This window comes from Felis catus, chromosome B4 (assembly GCF_018350175.1).
Source record: "Felis catus isolate Fca126 chromosome B4, F.catus_Fca126_mat1.0, whole genome shotgun sequence".
Taxonomy (NCBI): Eukaryota; Metazoa; Chordata; class Mammalia; order Carnivora; family Felidae; genus Felis; species Felis catus.
In genome coordinates this window covers 60549008-60568573 of record NC_058374.1, presented here as the reverse complement: position 1 = coordinate 60568573, position 19566 = coordinate 60549008, and the positions used below count along the sequence as shown (strand labels likewise).

At 38.3% G+C, this 19566-nt stretch overlaps 1 protein-coding gene across 13 annotated transcripts in view; it reads right to left on the bottom strand.

Moving 5' to 3' along the window:
• The window catches only part of ARNTL2 (aryl hydrocarbon receptor nuclear translocator like 2), a 129051-nt gene that overhangs the window by 54031 nt on the left and 55454 nt on the right, over positions 1–19566 (bottom strand). For 10 of the 13 annotated variants that reach the window (XM_023256877.2, XM_023256875.2, XM_023256881.2 and 7 more), the window contains 2 exons: positions 7993–8034; positions 4207–4364 (listed from right to left, as the gene is read on the bottom strand). In XM_023256877.2, coding sequence (XP_023112645.2) covers positions 4207–4364; positions 7993–8034 — 200 coding nt within the window. The remainder of the gene's footprint in view (positions 1–4206; positions 4365–7992; positions 8035–19566) is intronic. The other 3 variants (XM_023256886.2, XM_023256879.2, XM_023256878.2) reach the window with 1 other exon arrangement.

Here is a 19566-nt window from a genome sequence, read left to right as displayed (position 1 = left end):
GCAAAGTGTGGCAGGTGAGTACAGAAACTAAGAACGAGCATTTAGACCCTTATGGAATTGACACTGTTGTGGATCCCAGCCCCGATCCTTTTTCCAGTAATTAAGTGTATTTCACAATGGATGGGAGTGGATAACACTTATCTTCCACCCAGCTAATTTGAGAAGCACTGCTGAGAGTATAGTACAAAAAATTATTCGCCATCCTTCTGTCTTTAAAGTAATTACGTAGGGACCCAAATAACACGATCCACCTGCAGCCCTCTGATGATTCCGCGTCTAGGCTTTTGTGGTGCGAGCTGGGGGTATATGCTGGCAAATGCCCTGGAATGCAGACAGACACAGTGGCCTTAAGTCCTCTCACTTGTGGGCAGCACTGACTAAAGGGTATGCTCAGGATGTGCGAGGAGTACTTGATCACCGCACTTCAGCTTAGAAGGGCCCAGGGCAAAAACCTGTGCTCCATGCCACAGAATCTGCTCTGGATTTAGACAGTGTCTCATCCCCACGGAGCTTCTATTGCTGCTCCTGTCACTCATACTTCCACTAGCATTTATCACACTAGGTTTTAATGATCTCTGCCGGGGTCTGTTGCTCTTGCTTACCGTGAACCCCTAGAGCATAGAGATCTTGCTTCCTTTTCAAGTTCCCAGCATAGACAGGAAGCTACTTGCTGCCCAGTGCATGATTGTTGAATTAATCGATAGATTTGTGGCTTTTCCCTTAGGTCCTCCTCCCTCAGGGCCTTACAAATGTGAAAATTGTTGGGTAATTTTAGGGTTGCAATCAAACGACCTCAGTTGAGCCTGCAAATGTTCACCGCCAAAAGACTTAAAGGAAATATTGCATACAACTTATGCAAGATCCAGTTGTGGGTAAAAGAGAATCTTATTTCACAACAGTTATGAAAATGAGACCTCCAGTCACACTCCCAAAAGGAAGCCTGCCAAGCAGTATCCCCACGCTTGTGCCATTCTGCATGGCATTGAAGGGATCAAAGCTATACGTTCTTTTCCCCACCTCCTGCTCTTCGGATCTGCACACAGTCAGCTGGTTAGAGTGGAGAAGCCACTGTTCTACCACATGTGGAAATCTAAGGAAGGTGATTGAAAGTACTATTTTTTGTTAAAGGGACTTCTTAGGCAGAAAAGAAGGGGCTATAACTAGAACATTATGAAAGAAAAATATTTCACTGGTAAAAACAACTATGTAGTAAAGGTAGTGGATCCACCCCTTATAAAACTAGAATGACAGTTCTAAGACAAAGGTAGTAAAATTATATCTATAAAAATCAAAGGATACACAAAATAAAAAAATGTAAACTGTGACATCATATATATAAAATGTGGAGAGGGGGAATACAAATGTAGTGCTTTTAGAATGTGTTCAGAGTTAACTGACTGTCACCTTAATATAGGCTGCTCTATACTAGGATTTTATGTATGAAACTCACGGTCACTACAACCAAAAACCTATAATACATACACAGAAAATAAAGAGAAATAAATCTAAGCATCACACTAAAGAAAGTCATCAAATCACAAGGGAAGGGACCAGAAGAAGAAAGGAATGGAGAAGAACTACAAAAACCTGAAACAATTTTTAAAATGCCAATATGTACCTATCAATAATTACTTTAAATGTAAATAAACCTAATGTTCCCATCGCAAAACATAGAGTGACTCAATGGGTAACAAAACAAGACCCAACTATATGCTGCCTACAAGAGACTCACTTCAGAGCTAAAGACACAGACTGAAAATGAAGGAATGGAAAAAGATATTCCATGCAGATGAAAGCAAAAGAAAAGATGGGGTAGCAATACTTATATCAACAAAATAGACTTCAAAACAAATAACAAGAAACTAAGAAGGCCATTACATAATAATAAAGGGAATGCTCCAACAAGAGGATATAAAAATTGTAAATACCTATGCATCCAACATAGGAGCACCTAAATACACAAGGAAAATACGAACATACATAAAGGGAGAAGTTAACAGTAATACAATAATAGTAGAGGACTTTAACACCCTACTTGTATCAACAGATAAATCACCTAGACAGAAAATAACAAAACAGTGGCTTTGAATGACAGAGTACAACAGATGGGCTTAACAGATATACATACACAAAACATCCCATCCAACATAACAATACAGATTCTTTTCAAGTGCACGTGAAACATTCTCCAGGATAGATCACGTTAGGCCACAAAACAAGTCTCAATAAATTTAAGAAGACTGGAAAAAAAAAAAAAGAACCTGAAATCCTATCAAACATCTTTTTTGACTACAACAGTATGAAACTAGAAATCAATTAAAAAAAGAAACCTGGAAAAACACAAATGTGTAGAGGCTAAAAAAAAAACACGCTACTAAACAACCAATGGGTCAACAACTCACAGAGGAAAGGAAAAAATACATGGAGATAAATGAAAATGTAAACAATGGTTCAAAATCCCTGAGATGTATCAAAAGTAATTCTAAGAGGGAAGTTTATAGTGATACAGACCCACCTCAAGGAAGAAGAAAAATCTCAATCTAACTTTATACCTAAAGGAGCTAGGAAGAAAACAAACAAAACCCAAAGTTAGTAAAAGGAAGAAAATGATAAAGATCAGAGTGGAAATAAATGAAACACAGACCAAAAAAACAAACAAACAAACAAACAAACAACCAGAAAAGATCAATGAAACTAGGAGTTCATTCTTTAAAAAGATAAAATTGTTAAAACTTTAGCCAGATTTATCAAGAAAAAGAATCAAACAAAATCAGAAATGCAAGAGGAGAAGTTACAACCAACACTGCAAAATTGCAAAGCATTAAAAAAGACTAGAACAAAAAATTCTATGCAAACAAATTAGACAAACTAGAAGAAATGGATACATTTCTAGAAACGTACAATCTTCCAGAAATGAATCAGGAAAAAAGAATCTGAACAATTACCAGCAATGAAATTGAGTCAGTAGTCAAAAAAATTCTCAATAAACAAAAGTCCAGGGCCAGATGGCTACATCACTGAATTCTACCAATCATTTAAAGAAGAATTAATATCTACCTTTCTCAAATCATTCCAAAATATAGACGAGAAAGGGAAACTTCCAAATTCATTCTATGAGGTCAGCGTTACCCTGATTGCAAAACCAGATAAAGACACTACAAAACAAGAAAATTACAGACCAATAGCCCTGAAGAACACAAAAATCCTCAGCAACATACTACCAAACCAAATTTAACAATACATTAAAAGGATCATTCACCATGATCAAGTGGGATTTGTTCCAGAGATGCAAGGATGGTTTGGTATCTGCAAATCAATCAAAATACACCATGTTATAAAATGAAAGATAAAAATCATATGATCACCTCAACAGATGCAGGAAAAAGCATTTGGCAAACACAATATTTAGATAAACTCAGCAAAGTGGGTACAGAGGGAACATAACATAATAAATGCTATAAATGACAAACCCAGAGCTAACTTCATCCTTAGTGGTAAAAAGCTGAATGCTTTTCCTCTAAGATCAGGAAGACGATGAGGATGCTCATTCTTACTGCTTTTATTCACCATAGTACTCGAAGTCTTAGCCACAGCAATCAGATAAGAAAAAGAAAGAAGAGGCATCCAAACTGGTGAGGAAGGAGTAGAACTGTCACTATAAGCAGATGACAAAATACTATACAGAGAAAATCCTACAGATTCCACCAAAAAACTATTAGAACTAATAAATGAATTCAGTGAAGTTGCAGGATACAAAATCAATATACAAAAATCCATTGCCCTTCTATACACTAATAACTAGCAGAAGGAGAAATTAATAGAACAATTACATTTAGCATTGCATCAAAAATAATAAAATATCTAGGAATAAATCTGACCAAGGAAGTGGAAGAACTATACTCCGAAAACTGTAAGACATTGATAAAAGACTTGGAAGATGACACAAATGGAAAAATGTACTGTGTGCACTTACGATAAAGCTTTTAGTGAAACCAAGATTTTCGATATCTAGAGTCGTGTTCTCTCCACATACAGAATATCAGCAAGTATCAAGATTGATGCCTATAAAAAACTGATGCCTATAAAGCTGAAAGACACATCTGCACAGAATCTCAGTAGCCAATAACAACAGAACGAATGAATCAAGTACCTTGATTACAGGGAGGACTTCACAAATCCAAGTGTGGAAGCCACTTCCAAACTCACCTTTTAAAGATCTCACGTGTTGGACAGCCATTCTTAAAACCGTAAGTTTGTCCAGTCTACGTGCCACGGGATTGCACTGAGGGATCATTGCAGACAGTTCTTCAATCAGGTTATTCATTTTATCTCTCCTCCGCTTTTCAGTTTGACTATGAGCTTCTCTAAGAAGGAAAAGAACCTCCTTTATTTTAACAATGAGCAGACCCACGGTTCCCCCAGAGGCACCAGCTGGAGCCAGAGGAAGCCCCCAAGCACACGCGGTCCTAGCTCCCAACTCTGGCCCTGCACTGGCAGTTCAGGGAAGAGGAGGGCGCTGCTGAGCACAGGGATGGTGCTCATTCACGGAGCTTTCACCCCACCAACTACCCCTGCTCCTTCCTTCCTATCTTATTTCTGCAAGCCTTCAAGAATTAAGATGTGTCTGAGAACCACGCGGGTAGTTTTTATAACTTCCTGTCTTCAGAGGAAGAGTTGAGTAGCCTTCCATTGCAGCTCACTCCTCCCGGGTATTATCATCAGCAGTTATCAGCATCTTTTTTTTTTTTTTTTTTTTTTTTTTTTTTTTAATGTTTAGTTTTGAGACAGACAGAGACAGAGAAGGGGAGGGGTGGAAAGAGGGAGATGCAGAATTCCAAGCAGGCTCCAGGCTCTGAGCTGTCAGCACAGAACCCAACACGGGGCTCGAACTCATAAGCTGTGTGATCATGACCTGAGCCGAAGTCGGAAGTTTAACCGACCGAGCCACCCAGGAGCCCTGGCAGTTATCAGCATCTTAAGGTCACTCTCTTCCACAGCTCCTTCCCATGGGGCTACAAGTGTGTGCAAATCTCTCCATCCGGGGGGCGGGGGGAAACAACCTTTTCCCAATTCTAGGGATTTTTTTCCTTGCCATCTTCCCTTCTCAGCCAGCTTGCTGGGAAGAACACCATCTCCACTATGTCTTTCACTTCACAGGCTTTCCATCTATTAAAATCAACCTCCCACAGACACTGACCCACTGAAACTATTTCTAGTGTCCTTATTTTATGCAGTTCCTTGCTGATCCCTGACTTGAATTTGACAGTACTGACATTTCTTATTCTTTTTCCGGCTTCTGGGACTGCTCCTGCTCCTCCATCCTCCTGCTTAGCTCAGTCCCCTCAGTCTCTTTATCAGCTCTTCGATCCTTAAACAGTGGTGTCCCCAAGATTCCCTGTTTGGCTATACTCTTTCCTCACCTTACAGCTTCACCCTGAGATACCTCCTTTCTGCAAAGACTTTACAATTGTACGTAAGCTGCTTACTACGAAATCCCTACCTCATTCATACCTCACCCAGGCCCCGACCTTCAGAACTTGAATTACACACCTATGTGATTCACAAGCGCCTTAAGCCTCAAGTAATCCCACACTGAATACATTCTTTGCAATTTGCCCCATTTTATTTCTCCTTCCTCCATTAACCCCGATTTACTCCTTCTATAGAGTTTATCTTGGTTGCTGACATCACTAGGGTCATTCTAAACCCTTCCTTCTTTACTCTGAGAACCACATAATCACAAATTCCTATAGGTTCTAGTTCTTAAATATGTCTTCTCTTCCTCTCCATCCATCGGTCGCCACCTTGATTCATTAGGCGATAGCTCACTGCACTATCCCCAAAAGCCTTTTAACCTGCTATACTTTCTAGTGTCTTCCTCTTCCAGTCTATACAAACCGCCGCTTCCAAAATTATTCTAAAACAAATGAAGTCATCGAATTCCACCGCATAAAGCTGCTAAATACATTTCCACTGCCTAAGAGGAAGAGCCAAACTCCCTAATGACATCTCAAGGTTCACCATGCCCTGGCTTGTGCCCTCAGTCAGTTCCATCTCTCCATGCTTTCCCTACCTCTCCAAGTGTTATTTAGTAGCAACGCCAAATGACTTGCTAGTCCTCAAACATGCCAAGTCCTCTCACATCTCCACTGACTTGCTCTTTACTAGGCTTAGAATATCCTTCCCTTCTATATTCATAGAAAAATCCTACTTCTTCAAAACCCAGCTCGGTTATTCTCCCGAAAACTTTCTATGACTACTGCATGATTAATCACTTCCCTCTCTCCACTACCTCAGTACCTTTTATACTGTTACCATATGTCACCAAACCTAAGCCACCATCTGTTGGAAATTCAGTGTTAATACATCAGAAGGCAAGAAAAATGTTGCCAATTAGCAGGAAGATGCCATTGATAAGACATTTTTCACAGCTGGGAAAATGTAGGGGAAAAATGTGGATCTTACATTTCAAGAATTAGGCTATTTTACTCTTCACGCTTAACTGTAAGCATTTGTCTGTTTCTCTTAGAATACTCAGATCATGGCAACTCCAGAATTTCCACGTAAGAAGAGTTTTCAAAGGACAATCTGATGGGTAAGAAGTAGGAGACTTGCTTGGAGCTATTTCTATAACAACTTTATTTTCTAAAAATTTTTTCATGTTTATTTTTGGGAGCAAGAGGCAGACAGAGCGTGAGTGGGGGAGGGGCAGAAAGAGAGAGGGAGACAAAATCTGAAGCAGGCTCCAGGCTCTGAACTGTCAGCACAGAGCCTGATGCAGGGCTCAAACCCATGACCCACGAGATTATGACCTGAGCTGAAGTCGGACATTTAACCGACTGAGCCACCCAAGCGCCCCTACGGCAACTTTAAATTAGATGAAAGAAAATGTAATTTTTCTACATAAAAGAGTGGGGGAGGGGAGAACACTGAAGGAGACTGATGGAGATAATACTTCCCTCTCCCCCAACCATTCACACTTGGGTAATGCCATTCCTGGAACAAACTATGTCCTTTTGAGTGAACGGGATGGAATTAAAATTATATGTGTATTCACATAAAATTTAGTTATGCACTCATACTTTGGTCTATTCACAATTTTTAGATTAAAATTGAATGGTTAGAAGAATGTTATAGTTATCCTCGTGTTAGAATGATCACCTCTTGTTCCTACCCGTATTACCCACTGGCACAGACAACAGCAATGGACAGAGATGCCCGATGCCACGGCTGTGCAGCAGACAGGGTGCTCTCAAAGCTGTGGGTTAGAGACAGGTGAGGACAGGTGGGACCAAGGCCACTGTGGAGAACAATGAATGATGACGGTAGGAACCAGGGAACCCAGAGGAAGGCACAATAGCTGGCATTTGAATAAAGTTCTTTTCTTCAAGGAGATGCACTTGACAAGACATCTGGACGATCCTATGAAGGAAAGGCATGCTTCCCAGAGACTGGTGCTCACTTCATAATGGAGCAGCAGGGCTCTGGCTCTTAATTCTGTGTACTGTTATTGCCACTCTAACCCATGCCAGAGTTTTGTAAATCACATCAAAAGCCAGAATAAATGACGAAAAAGCAACACTGAGATGCGGCCAGGTGGCCAGATCTGGAAAAATTTTTCTTGATGTTGAGACTACGTTGAAACAACTGACAGAGAATTTTACGACGATGAATTCCTAACCATCAGAAGCTCCTCATAAGTAATCGTTTGTTTATATTTTGTTTATATTTGGTTATATATTTGTTTATATTTGTTTATATAAGGAACCCACTCTAGTGCTTAAGGGAAATATTTTAATAAACAGCTCTTGTAAGAAAAATTTAGAGGCATCTTAAGACAAAATGTTTTTCAAGTAGATAGAAAAGAAAGTAGATAGAAAAACCTCATATCCGTGAACCAATTCTGTCTTGATGTTGCCTTTCACTTTGGCTAAAGGTTTGCATGTGCAGCCTTTTCCACCCACCACGTGCCAATCTCACAATTTAATGTACCTGAAGGACTTCATTTGTACGTGTTGTTCACCATCTTCCTTTCTACAAAAAAGCAGGATAAAATGTCAAACTACATGAAACAGATTTTATTTAATTCTTGAAAGAGAAATAAATGTGAGATTAAGTACCATCATCCTAATTCCTGTTCAGTGTTTAGTTACGAATGCTACCCTGAGCTCCTAATGACCAGAAATGATTATCACTGTCGACACAAACGGTGGTTCTCCTCCCGAGGCTACAGGCACATGATCCCCGACAGGGCGACAGGAACCATGGTAGCTGACAATGAACAATAATTGGTACTTTACTTAAAAATGATCTCATGCCAATCCTGAGAAATAGAATTTTAATATGAATAATGTTAAATAGAATAATTTTTAAACAATTGATGGCTTTACCAAAAATTTTACGGCAGCTGTATGAAAATAGCCTAAAAATGAATTAAGAATTTCAGACCTTTAAACAAAAGGAATTTATTTTGTTAAAATTCATCTGGATGATGAAAAATATCACTGAAGACTAGAAAGTCTGATCACTTGCCAATAACATTAATATTCACAGTAGCATATTCCCTAGCAGACTATGCCAAATGTATATATGTGTGTGGGAATATATACATACATGTATGTTTGTGTATGTATGTGTATGTGTTATTCATTAAGAAATGGAGTCACCAGACCACTACTAAAATAAAATATACTGATGGTGACAGAATACTTTCCACATTAAAAAATCATGCAGGCTGAGTAGTTTTTAAAATATATATATTTCAAAGAGCCTAAATGTCCATCAACTGACGAATGGATAAAGAAGATGTGGTTTATATATACAATGGAATACTACTTGGCAACGAGAAAGAATGAAATCTGGCCATTTGTAGCAACATGGATGTAGCAACTGGAGAATGTTATGCTAAGTGAAATAAGTCAGGCAGAGAAAGACAGATACCATATGTTTTCACTCATATGTGGATCCTGAGAAACTCAACAGAAGATCAGCGGAAAGGAGAAGGGGGAGGGAAAAAAAAAAACTTACAGAGGGAATAAGGCAAACCATAAGAGACTCTTAAATACTGAGAATAAACTGAGGGTTGATGCGGGTTGGGGGGGAGGGGAAAGTGGGTGATGGGTATTGAGGAGGGCACCTGTTGGGATGAGCACTGGGTGTTGTATGGAAACCAATTTGACAATAAATTTCATATTAAAAAAATAAAATAATAAAATGGAAAAAAATAAAAAATATATATTTTAAGAAATATATTTCCAAATGTATCAATACAAACAGACAAAAACAAAACAAACAAAAAAAAAACCTCTTAAATACAGAGAACAAACTGGTGGTTGCCAGAGGGGAAGTGGATGAGAAGATTGGCAAAATAGGTGAAGAGAATTAAGAGGTACAAAATTCCAGTTATAAAATATAAATAAGCCACAGAGATGAAAAGTACAGCATGGGGAACATCACCAATAATATTATAATAATGTTATGTGGTGACAGATAACTACATTTATCATAGTGAGCACTGAATGTGTGAATTGCCAAATCACTATGTTGTACACCCAAATCTAATATAACATCGTATGTCAACTGAACTTCAATAAGGAAAAAAAACTTAAATGAGATTTAAAATATATTCAATAGAAAGTGATACACACAGAAGTGTAAAAAACAAAAAACAAAAATAAGCCCAATATAAATATGACTGAGATTGCAAAGAATGCCAAACAATAGAACAAAATAAACATTAAAACTATAATTCCAGAACATTTTTCTAAAATTTGGAAAAAATCCCGGAATTATATATTAAAAGGATACCATAACCATGTTAGCATGGCCAACAAGGAATCATAATTAAAACTACTTTATTTTTCTTTAAAGTTTATTTATTTATTTTGAGAGAGACAGCAAGCACGTGCAAGCGAGGGAGGGGCAGAGAGAGAAGAGAGAGAGAATCCCAAGCAGGCTTGGTGCTGAGAGTGCAGAGCCCAATGTGGGGCTCGAACTCACAAACTGTGAAATCAAGAGTGGGACACTTAACTGAGCCACCCAGGTGCCCCATAGTTAAAACTACTTTAAAGAAAAAAAAAAATCACTGGACAACCAGGCAAAAAGGCTAAGTCACTAATAAGGAAAAGAAAACAAGATTGTTAGTAGATTTTTCAACAATTCTTAGTGCCCAAATTTAAGATTCTCAAGGAAGGGAAATATGAGTCCAGGATTTTATATCTACCCAAATTGACCTCCAAGTACAAAGCTGCAAACAAACTATTATAAACTTGCCAACTTTCAGGCTACAATGATCCCATGAGCCCTTCCTAAAGAATCTATTAGAAATGGACATTCAGACAACCAAAAGAGTGAAAGACAGTAATATAAGGATCCATGCTGATCATTAGATATAAATACACCTGTAGAACAAAGCTAATCCAGGGTTATAAAGGAGAGAGAGAAAAAGAGGCAAGTTGTTTTCTAGAAATACATATTTAAAAAATATATTTCCAAATGCATCATTTTTCAGGGGGGACTTGAAAAACTCAGAAGAAAGTACCCATAATATCACCTGGAAATTAACATAGTTAATATTTTACTGTCTCCTTCCAGTCTTTTTCTTAAACATGTATCTAGATACATACAGAAAACAGCTTTGACTATTTAATTTAGATATGGTGTGTATGTGTGTATAGTCTATTTATGGAGATGTGTGTTCCATATATAAACAGAATATATACTATATATGGAATGTATAATATATAGAATATTACATACAATGAATAAAGTTCAGATAATAGTGTATAATTTTTTTATAGCTTGTCTTATTCACTTAACATTGTAACACAAATATTTCCCACACCATCAGATATTCTTGGGGAAAAGAACTGAAAATGATTAAATAGCCCATTGGTTAGCTAAACCATAATCTAATCATTTTCTATTACTGGATATTTCAATATTATAAATAATATAGCCAATACTATTGTGGTGCATGCATATTTGATTATTTTTCCCATGATAACCCTTCAGAAATACAATGTTGTGGATAACTATTTTAAGGTTTCTGATTCATCTTGCCAAATTTCCCTCTTGACTCAACAATTATCATTTTCCAAGTTTAGCTTACCTTTGAACTATTATATTTATCTGACATATTTTGAGTTTTTAATATTTTCTTGCTTAAAAATTCATTCTATAGAAAAATTAATAAACTTTATAAAGAGATGCTTATAAATATGCCAGATAAAAAGAGCCACTAAGATAAAAACTTAAGGGATGCTTTTCCTTCTCACTGTCTAAATAAAAAATAGCTTTCATAGTTGTGGTACTGTGTCAAAAATATTTTAGGGGCGCCTGGGTGGCGCAGTCGGTTAAGCGTCCGACTTCAGCCAGGTCAGGATCTCGCGGTCCGTGGGTTCGTGCCCCGCGTCAGGCTCTGGGCTGATGGCTCGGAGCCTGGAGCCTGTTTCTGATTCTGTGTCTCCCTCTCTCTCTGCCCCTCCCCCGTTCATGCTCTGTCTCTCTCTGTCCCAAAAATAAATAAACGTTGAAAAAAAAATTTTTTTTAAATACCTAGGAATAAACCTAACCAAAGATGCAAAAGATCTGTATGCTGAAAACTATACAAAGCTTATGAAGGAAATCAAAGAAGATACAAAGAAATGGAAAAACATTCCATGCTCATGGTTTGGAAGAACAAATACTGTTAAAATGTCAATACTACCCAAAGCAACCTACACATTCAATGCAATCCAAATCAAAATTGCACTGGCATTCCTCCCAAAGCTGAAACTAACAATCCTAAAATTTATATGGAACCACAAAAGACCCTGAATAGTCAAAGTAATGTTGAAAAAGAAAACCAAAGTGGGAGGCATCACAATCCCAGACTTTAGCCTGTACTACAAAGCTGTAATTACCAAGACAGTATGGTATTGGCACAAAAACAGACACATTGACCAATGGAATAGAATAGAGAACCTGGAATCGAATCCCCAAATGTATGCCCAACTAATCTTTGACAAAGCAGAAAAGAGTATCCAATGGAAAAAAGACAGTCTCTTTTGCAAATGGTCCTGGGAGAACTGGACAGCAACATGCAGAAGAATGAAACTGGACCACTTTCTTACACCATACACAAAAACAAACTCAAAATGGTTGAAAGACCTAAATGTGAGACAAGAAACCATCAAAACCCTAGAGGAGAAAACAGGCAACAATCTCTTTGACCTCAGCCACAGCAACTTCTTACTTGACACATCTGCGAAGGCAAGGGAAATAAAAGCAAAAATAAACTATTGGGACCTCATCAAGATTAAAAGCTTCTGCACTGCAAAGGAAACAATCAATAAAACTAAAAGGCAACCTAAAGAATGGGAAAAGATATTTGCAAATGACATATTGGATAAAGGGTTAGTATCCAAAATCTATAAAGAACTTACCAAACTCAGCACCAAAAAAAAAAAAAAAAAAAAAAAAACAAATAATCCAGTGAAGAAATGGGCAGAAGAATGAATAGACACTTTTCCAAAGAAGACATCCAGATGGCCAACAGACACATGAAAATATGCTCAACATCACTCATCATCAGGAAAATAACAAATCAAAGCCACACTGAGATACCCCTTCACACTGGTAAGAGTGGCTAAAATGAACCAACCAGGAAACTATAGATGCTGGCGAGGATGTGGAGAAACAGCAACCCTCTTGCACTGTTGGTGGGAATGCAAACTGGTGCAGCTGCTCTAGAAAGCATTGTGAGGTTCCTCAAAAAATTAAAAATAGAACTACCCTATGACCCAGCAATAGCACTACTAGGAATTTATCCAAAGGATACAGGAGTGCTGATTCATAGGGGCACATGTACCCCAAAGTTTATAGCAGCACTTTCAACAATAGCCAAATTATCCAAAGAGCCCAAATGTCCATCAATTGATGAATGAATAAAGAAGATGTGGTTTATATATACAATGGAATACTACTTGGCAATGAGAAAGAATGAAATCCTGTCATTTGCAGCAACATGGATGGAACTGGAGGGTATTATGCTAAGTAAAATAAGTCAGTCAGAGAAAGATAGATATCATATGTTTTCACATGGGTGGAACTTGAGAAACTTAACAGAAGACCATGGGGGAAGGGAAAGGGAAAAAAATAGTTTCAAACAGAAAGGGAGGCAAACCCATAAAAGACTCTTAAATACAAAGAACAAACTGAGGGTTGATGGGGAGGTTGGGGGAGCGGGGAAAATGAGTGATGGGCATTGAGAAGGGCACTTGTTGAGATGAGCACTGGGTGTCATATGTAAGAAGTGAATCACGGGAATCTACCCCAAACCAAGAGCACACTGTATACACTGTATACACTATATATAGCTAACTTGACAGTAAATTACATTAAAAAAAAAAAAACCAAGGAATTCGTAACCAAAGATTATATATATGTATATATTTTTTCACATATGTTATCTGATTCTCACATTTGAGAATCACGTAGTTGTCACCATCCCCATTTTACAGAGGATGGAATTGAGGCCACTAAGGTTAATGACTGCTCAAGGTCATGTACCTAACAGGAGGCTGGTATGTCTTCCATTAAGCCTCTCCTGTTGCTGTCATCATTTCCAGTCTGCTCTGTGATTGGTCTCTGAAGCAAAAAACTAGGTTAGATTAAGTCAGCTTCTTTTCTCTTTTCCCCTTTTAGTCTAACATCATACTTAGGGAATAAAACAGAAAATAATTTTACAGGTGAATGATTTTCTTCCTATTGGTCTGGAACTGTATATACATACACATTACTTCAATTTCAAGAGACAAACTTTAGCTGTTATGAATCATGCTTTTTTTTGATTATAGATGTTTTGGCAAATGAACTCACTCACTGAATTCACCTCTTTGGTGAAATCCAACCTACTGTACTTACGAAAGCCAAATATACCACTATTTCATGGTCCCTGGTAGAACAGGGAAAAGGCATGATTGTGTTAGCCAAACAATTCACTTCTTGTTTGCAGCACAAACCTAGGTAATTAGTAAATTTGCTATCTATATTTTTTTCTCCATACTGGCATTTGGTCTATGGTCATATTTTTACATATGGATTTAACAAGCTTTCTGATATCAATAATGTTCGCATTATTTAGATGCACTTTCTTAGTGTAGCATCTTATATGACAGAGACATAATTTTTTTTCAAAATACAATGCAAGTTTTCCTTAAAAACTACTTTCACTGCATTTTGAATGAAATGTAGGCCTTCTCCCTACATCAAACAAAGACGAATGAAACTGGGAGCAAATACAATCCAAACATCTCCCCGATTTGCTTCGCTCCATGCCTTCCTCTTTTGAAATCCCTCTTCCTTTGGTTTCTGACATACTCCTACTTCAGAGCCATGTCTTCTCACATTTGTGGTAGGATTCCCTCCTTCCTTTACTGTGTCTAGGCCCAAGTACCCCCAGAGTATATCCTCAGCCCCCAAGTCTTCCCACTCCACACACCTCCCCCAGTGACTGCATCCATGCCAATCCCTGCACTTGTGTCTGTACATTAATGATGTGTGAATCTCTTTCTCCAGACTAGGACTCAACCCCGAGTTCCAGACCCTCACATCCAACTGCCTACTTGAAGATCCCAGAAATAATACATTCTCATTGTGTCCAAAACTGAATTCATCATCTATCCCTCAATCTCAACATATAATACCATCCTCCATGTAGGTAACCAAGTCAGAAAACTTGTTGGACACTTCTTTCATGCCTGCTCTCCCTAAACAACAGTCATTAATTCTCTTTTAAATGTGTCATAATAGGTCTCTCCCTTTTCATGTCCTGCCGTCCAGAGCTACTCTCTTAGACCAATGCTCAGAAAACAACCCCTAGCAAGAACTTCTCAGCTATTTTCTCTGCCTGCTGGATTTTCCCCTTTCAACCCATCCTTCATGCTGTTTTCCATAATGATTCTCTGAAGATGTAACTCTGCTCCACTTTGCACCTGGTAGGATAGCTATATTCTTTTTAAAAATGGAAAATAACAAGTGTCAGCAAGGATATGGAGAAACTGGATCCCTCGCACTTTGCTGGTGGGAATATATAATGGTACAGCCACTGTGGAAAACAGTTGTGGTTCCTCACAAACTAAGCAGAATTACCATATGACCCAGCAATTCCACTCCTAGGTATATACCCGAAGGAACTTAAAGCAAGGACTCAAACAGATATTTGTACACCAATGTTCATAACAGTATTATTCACAATAGGCAAAAGATAAGAACAACGTAAATGCACAACAGATGAATAAACAAAACGTGATATATGGCAACCCCTGGGCAGAGCACCCCAGGACCCCTCCCTGCCCAGGTACATCACCTCTCCAAGTCACTCTCTGTACAGACAGTCCTGGAACATACTTGTTTGCACCCACTTCAGCTATCCTACCAGGACACTCACTGTGTATAGAGCTGAGGGGTCTCCTGGTCCACATACTGCCTTAACTCTAGTCATCCCACCAGGGCACCCCCTGCATGCAGTGCCCCCAGAAGCCCCAGCCTGCACTCACTTCAGCTGTCCTGCCAGAGTGCCCTCAGTGTACACAATCTGAAACACAGGCCTGCATCTTCAGCTTTAGCTGTCAGGACAGGGTGCCCAGTGCATGGAGAGCCCTGGGATCCCATGACATATAACCACTTCAGCTTCAGCTGTCCTACTAGGGTGCCCTCTTTGTGGAGAGCCCCAGGACGACCCGAATAAAACCCACTTCAGATTCAACTATCCTGCCAAGGTTCCTTCTGGGTGTAGAGCCTTAGGAAACTCCTGCATGAACCCACTATCCTGCCAGGGCACCTGCTGCACGACGAGCGCAGGGAATGCACTGACCTGTACCCACTTCAGCTATCCTGCCAGGGTGCCCACTGTGTGGAGAGTCCTGGGACACCCAGCTCATGCTAGACCCATCTCCAGCCAGTGAAAGCCACCAAGTACACAAGGTCTACATAGGGAATAACACAAGACAATTACTTCAAGTTTAGAAGTAGTTATCTGCCTAATTCATAGAAACAAATATAAGAAGTCAAGTGAAATGGGGAGATAGAGAAATATACTCTGAAGAACAAGACAAAAACTCAGAGAAAGGACCTAAATGAAATGGAGGTAAGCAATATGCTTAATAAAGAATTTAAGGTAATTATCATACAGATGCTCACTGGACTGCAGAGAAGAGTAGATTAACTCATTGGGACCTCAATAAAGAGATAGAAAATGTAAAAAAGAACCAGAGTTGGAGAATATGATAACTGAAATAAAAAATATATATATTAGAGAGAATCAACAGTTTAGAGGATGCAGAAGAACATATCAGTGATCTGGAAGACAGAGTAATGAAATGCACATAAGCTAAAGGATAAAAAGAGAAAATAGTAATAAATAAATGAAGGTAGATTAAGGGATCTTTTGGACAGCATCAAGTGAAAAAACATTCTCATTATAGGGGACCTACAAGAAGCAAGAGAGAGGGAAAAATCCTATTTGAAAAAATAGCTGAAAACTTCCCTGACATAGAGAAGGAAATAGGCATCCAGGTTCAAGAAGCACAGAGTTCTAAACAAGATGAACCCAAGGAGGTCCAAACCAAGACACATAATAATTAAAATGTCAAAGGTTAAAGATTAAGAGTGACTTGGGGTGCCTGGCTAGCTCAGTCAGTAGAGCACACTACTCTTGATCTCAGGGTCATGACATTCAAGTCCCACACTGGGCATAGAACCTACTTAAAAAAGAGAGATTTTTTTTTTAAAGTTTATTTATTTATTGTGTGTGTGTGTGTGTGTGTGTGTGTGTGATAGAGAGAGAGAGAGAGAGAGAGAGAGAGAGAGAGAGAATGTGGGTGGGGGAGGAACAGAGAGAGAGGAAGGGAGAGGGACTGAGAGAGAGAGAGAGAGAGAGAACGAACCCCAAGCAGGCTCTGTGCTACCAGCCCAGAGCCTGACATAGGGCTTGATCTCACAAACCATGAGATCATGACCTGAGCCAAAAATCAAGAGTTGGATGCTTAACTGACTGAGCCACCCAGGCACTCCCAAAGACAGATTTTCAAAAGCAACAAGAGAGAAACAAAAATTTACCTACAACAAAAACCCTAAAAGGCTATCAGCTAAGTTTTCAGCAGAAACTTTGTAAGCCAAAAGGGAGTGACATGATATATTCAAAGTAAGATGGAAAAAACTTACAACCAAGAATACTCTACCTGGCAAGGTTATCATGCAGAGTTGGAGGAGAGATAAAGAATTCCCCCTCTCTCTACCACCACCAAAATGATTTTATTACCACAGAACTAACCTTATAAGAAATGCTAAAGGAAATTCTTTAAGTGGAAAAGAAATGGCCATTAGATGTTAGAAAATTATGAATAAAGATATAAAATACGACAGCATATACATAAAACATGGAGGAAAGAGCAAAACAAATCTTTTTTGAGAATGTGTTTGAACTCAAATGACCATCAACTTTAAAAGAGTGCTATTACTTAGGATGTTATATATGAACCCCATGGTACCACAAACCCCAAAACTACAATAGACATGAAAAAAGAAAAAGAAAGCCAAACATGGTGCTACAGAAACTCATCAATCACAAAGACAGCAAGAGAAAGAACTACAGAGAAGAACTACAAAAACAACCAGAGAAAAAAATGGCAATAAGTATATACCTACCAATAATCAGTTAAAAAAAATTTTTTTTTAACGTTTATTTACTTTTGAGACAGAGAGAGACAGAGGATGAACGGGGGAGGGTCAGAAAGAGAGAGGGAGACACAGAATCTGAAACAGGCTCCAGGCTCTGAGCTGTCAGCACAGAGCCCGACGCAGGGCTCGAACTCATGAGCCGTGAGATCATGACCTGAGCCGAAGTCGGATGCTTAACTGACTGAGCCACCCAGGCACCCCTACCAATAATTAGTTTAAATGTAAATAGCCTAAATACTGTAATCAAAAGACATAGGGTGGCAGAATGGATAAAAAAAACAAATGCTGTCTACAAGAGACCCACCTCAGACCCCAAAACACATATAGACTGAAAGTAAAAGGATAGAAAAAATATTGCATGCAAATGGAAGTGGGGGGAAAAAGTCCAGGGTAGCAATACTTCTATCAGACAAAATAGACTTTAAAATGAAGACTGTAACAAGAGTCAAAGAAGGCCATTACATACTGATAAAGGGCTTAATCCAATAAGAGGATATGTTGTAAATATCCACACAACCAACATAGGAGCGCCTAAATAAAGCAAGTATCAATGGGTAGATCATCCAGGCAGAAAACCAACAAGGAAACACTGGCTTTGAACAACACATTAGACCAGATGGACTTAACAGATATACACAGAACATTCCATCTAAAAATAACAATATACACATTCTTTTTAAGTGTGCATGAAACATTCTGCAGAGCAGATCACATGTTAGGCCACAAAAACAAAAGTCTCAATAAATTTCAGAAGATTGAAATCCATACCATGCATGTTTTTCAACCACAACAGTATGCAACTAGAAATCAATCATTAAAAAACAAACACACAAACACATGGAGGCTAAAGAACACACTGCTAAACAACCAATGGGTCAACAAAGAAATCAAAGAAAATTTTTAAATACACAGAGAAAAATGAAAATACAATAGTCCAAAACCTTTGGGACACAGCAAAAACAGTTCTAGGAGGAAAATATAGAGCAATACAAGCCGATCTCAAAAAACAAAAACAAAACAAAAAGAGAAAAAAGGAGAAAGAAAGCAAGCTCAAAAAAAAATCTAACCTTATGCTTAAAAGAACTAGAAAAAGAGAAACAAAGCTCAAGGTGAGTAGAAGGAAGGAAGAATAAAGACCAGAGCAAAAACAAATGATACAGAGACTAAGAAAAAAATAGAAAAAAAATCAATAAAACTAAGAGCTGGTTCTTTGAAAAGATAAACAAAATTGATAAACCCTGAGGCAGACTCATCAAGAAAAAAAAAGAGAAAGGACCCAAATAAAATCAGAAGCAAAGAGGAAAAATAAGACCACAGAAATACAGAAGGATTATAAGAAAACACTACAAAAAATTATATAGCAAAAATTATTGGACAAGCTAAAAGAAATGGATAAATTCCTAGAAACGTACAATCTCCTAAAACCAAATCAGGAAGAAAGAACATATGAACATACCAACTACTAGTAATGAAATTGAATTGGTAATCAAAAATGACCAAAAAATAAAAGTTCAAGACCTGATGGATTCACAGGTGAATTCTACCAAACATTTAAAGAAGAGTTAATACATATTCTCAGTCTATTCTAAACAGAAAAAGGGAAGCTTCCAAATATATTCTGCTAGGCCAGCATTACCCTGATACCCAAACCAGACACACACACGCACACACACCCACACACAAACCCCTACAAGCCAATATCTCAATATCTCTGATGAATATAGATCCAAAAATTCTCAACAAAGTATTAGCAAACTACATTCCACAATACATTAAAAGGGACCACTCACCACGATCTAGTGGGATTTATTCCAAGAATGCAAGGATGATTCATTATTTATAAAT